The 2,616-nt window shown below is 57.1% G+C and overlaps 1 protein-coding gene across 1 annotated transcript; it reads right to left on the minus strand.

The window, feature by feature from the left end:
• Positions 1 to 49: 49 nt before the first annotated feature.
• On the minus strand, positions 50 to 658 carry LOC119346486 (oryzain alpha chain-like). The gene has a single exon (XM_037615838.1). The coding sequence runs from the start codon at positions 569 to 571 to the stop codon at positions 146 to 148; it is 426 nt and encodes a 141-aa protein (XP_037471735.1). The 5' UTR covers positions 572 to 658; the 3' UTR covers positions 50 to 145.
• Between the last annotated feature and the right edge of the window lie 1,958 nt (positions 659 to 2,616).

Here is a 2,616-nt window from a genome sequence, read left to right on the forward strand (position 1 = left end):
TTTGTTACCCCGCAAAAAAATGTGTGATGTGTCTATGACAAACTGTTCCCACATGACAACCTATTCCAGATGACCAATAAAAATCTACAAATAAATCTGAGTCAATCGAGGATTTACATCCAACAGAAATATACTAGTCGCAGGACTATGCATGCAATTTACAAAATGCAAGAACAACAATGAAAGTAGAAACAAACAGTATGTATGCAATCCACGCTGCCTTGGTCTTCGTCCAGTCGCCGTAGCCATCTAGTGGAATGTAACATGGGCGAAAGGCTCTGAACTCCTCACCATGGGTGTGGTCGGAGAAATTGTTGAGTTGCCGCTGGATCCCGGCGGCGCTCTGCTGATCGATCTTCCGCAGCAGGTTGTCCTTGAAGATCGCGTACTGGCGCTCCTCCTCGCGGATGGAGTCGTAGCTCCTCCCGTATTTGGCCTTCCACTCCACGAAGATCCGCCGCGTCTCGTCCTCGCTCCTCTCCCTGTAGGGTATCTGGATGTCCGCCGCCGCCAGCGACACCAGCAGCAGTACGAGCGATGCCGCGGCCATGGGAGCCGTGGAGCTCCTCATCACCAGGCCAAGGACGACGGGAAGGTGGGCGGAGTGGATCAGATCTGTGGAAGGCGGGGATAGAAGTGAGAAAGAGATGTGAGGGGAAGAACGATCAGAGGGGGAATCGTGCAATTAATGCCTTCCATAAATATTGACCTGTACCCAGCTATAATATTGTTCGTCTATGCTCCCTTGGTCTTCGTCCAGTCGCCGTAGCCATATAGTACTACAATCAAGGCCCAGCCATAAAACCAGTATTTGACAGAGTTCTTTCTGCAGATTGTTCGTCCATTGTAATCTTACTCGGCAGTTAGCTTATGATCCCCGTCACACTGTCTCCCAACAACACGTATGTCATTCACTCTCGTGCACCAACATATTGAATCTAAGGGCATCTTAGAGGGTAATACCCAAATGGACGACCCCATTGTCCACACATATGTGTGGTCAGTAGATGCCTAACCACCAAATGCTATCACCCATTTCTCCCCTATTTTCAACTATTAAAATTCCAAATTTTATTGCAGTTCGGATATATCACAAGCAAACTATATGGAAGTAACTTAATCTAAAACCAAAATCTATTGGATAAGCTGGACGACGACCTGGGATGCATGTCCTTCGAGGACACTGCTAGTGCCATCGTCATCACCGCCACTGCCGTAGTCACTCTAGCCGTGTGCGCCACTGTGGCATCTACCTGGGATGCAGCGTCCCACCTGCGTTGCAGTCTCTCGGCTACCTCTTGGCTGTGGTGGTCGTCCTCTGCCTTGTGGAGGATGTCAGGCCAACTCCACCGCACGATTCCAAACGGACGTCTGGATTGGTCGGATTCTATCCGTTTGGGGCGCCGATGGGTTCGCCCGTGTCCAGCTTTGTCAGATGGGTCGTGCGTGCGCGCACCGCGCGGCGCGGCCGTACCCCAAATCATGTCCAGGGTGGACGTGAATAAAAAAATATAAAAACTGGAATGAAATAACTAAAAAAGTAAGTAAACGCATTTAAAAAAACGTAAAACATATATAGGAGTCGGCCACAAAACGGCCCAGTTTCCACGGCCACTTAAAAAGGCCCAGTTTTATAATTAACATATAAAAACAAAATAAAAACTCCTCCCGCGCGCTCCTGCCGCGCCCGTCGGTGTCGTGGCCGTCGCCGTCTTTACTGGCCGCCGCCGTCGTCGTCGTCGCTGACGAGGTCGACGTAGGCCGGCGGCGTCCACAGGTGGGCCGGAGGTGCGTGGTGGACTGGGGCGGGCTGGACGGCCGGAGGTGCCTGCACCACCTCCTCCCGTGGCGACGCCTCCCGCTCCGGTGAGCGCGGCGGAGTGGGGCACCAGTTCACGCCCACGTCGGCGGCCATCTCCGAAGCAGTGCAGGACCAGCCCCACCCCTGGCCCAGCAGCTGCTGGAACGCGGCCGTCGGGTCCTCCTCCATCGCCTCCTCTGGGAAGGCGACGTCCCTGGCAGCAGAGAGCGCCATGGCCTCCTCCAGGCCGTCCATTGCCGCTCGTCGTGCGTGTTCATGGAGTCGTCCATAACACGCTACAGGAGACGGGCCTCCTCCTCCGCTGTCATGCGAGGAGGGGGAGGTGGCGACGGAGACGGGGAAGGTGACGGCGTGGGCGTCAGGCCGCGCACCCGCGTACGCCCACGCGCCTCTGCACGTGGCCTCCGCGGCCCCGACACGGTGCCGGCGAAGTAGGACGTGCGTCGCACGTCGTGCTCGTCCTGGAGCCATGTGTCCCACAGCGGGAGTCGAGGGCATACTTGTGGTCGTAGTACAGGTCGTCGGGGAGGAGGCGACGGCGGCGCGCGATCTCTAGACAGCGTGCACGGCCGCTCCCCGGGACCGGCGGGATCGCACACGATCGGCGGACAGGTGCCAGTTGTTGGGGAGGTGGACGTCGCTCCAGGGAAGCGGCGTCCTCGTCTCCCAATAACGGCAGCACACCGACGCGCGGACGTAGTACCAGTCGCGCTCGCCGGCGGACGTGGGGCGATGGAGAAAGCCGTCGGTGCGGGGGCCCGGCGTGGTGGTGATGCGGAGCCGGCGCGGCGCCC

The sequence above is a fragment of the Triticum dicoccoides genome, unplaced genomic scaffold (genome assembly GCF_002162155.2).
Source record: "Triticum dicoccoides isolate Atlit2015 ecotype Zavitan unplaced genomic scaffold, WEW_v2.0 scaffold41549, whole genome shotgun sequence".
Taxonomy (NCBI): domain Eukaryota; kingdom Viridiplantae; phylum Streptophyta; class Magnoliopsida; order Poales; family Poaceae; genus Triticum; species Triticum dicoccoides.

Bases quoted from the DNA above. Each gene is read 5' to 3' on its own strand.
- LOC119346486 (XM_037615838.1), bottom strand. From the start codon at position 571: ATGAGGAGCTCCACGGCTCCCATGGCCGCGGCATCGCTCGTACTGCTG.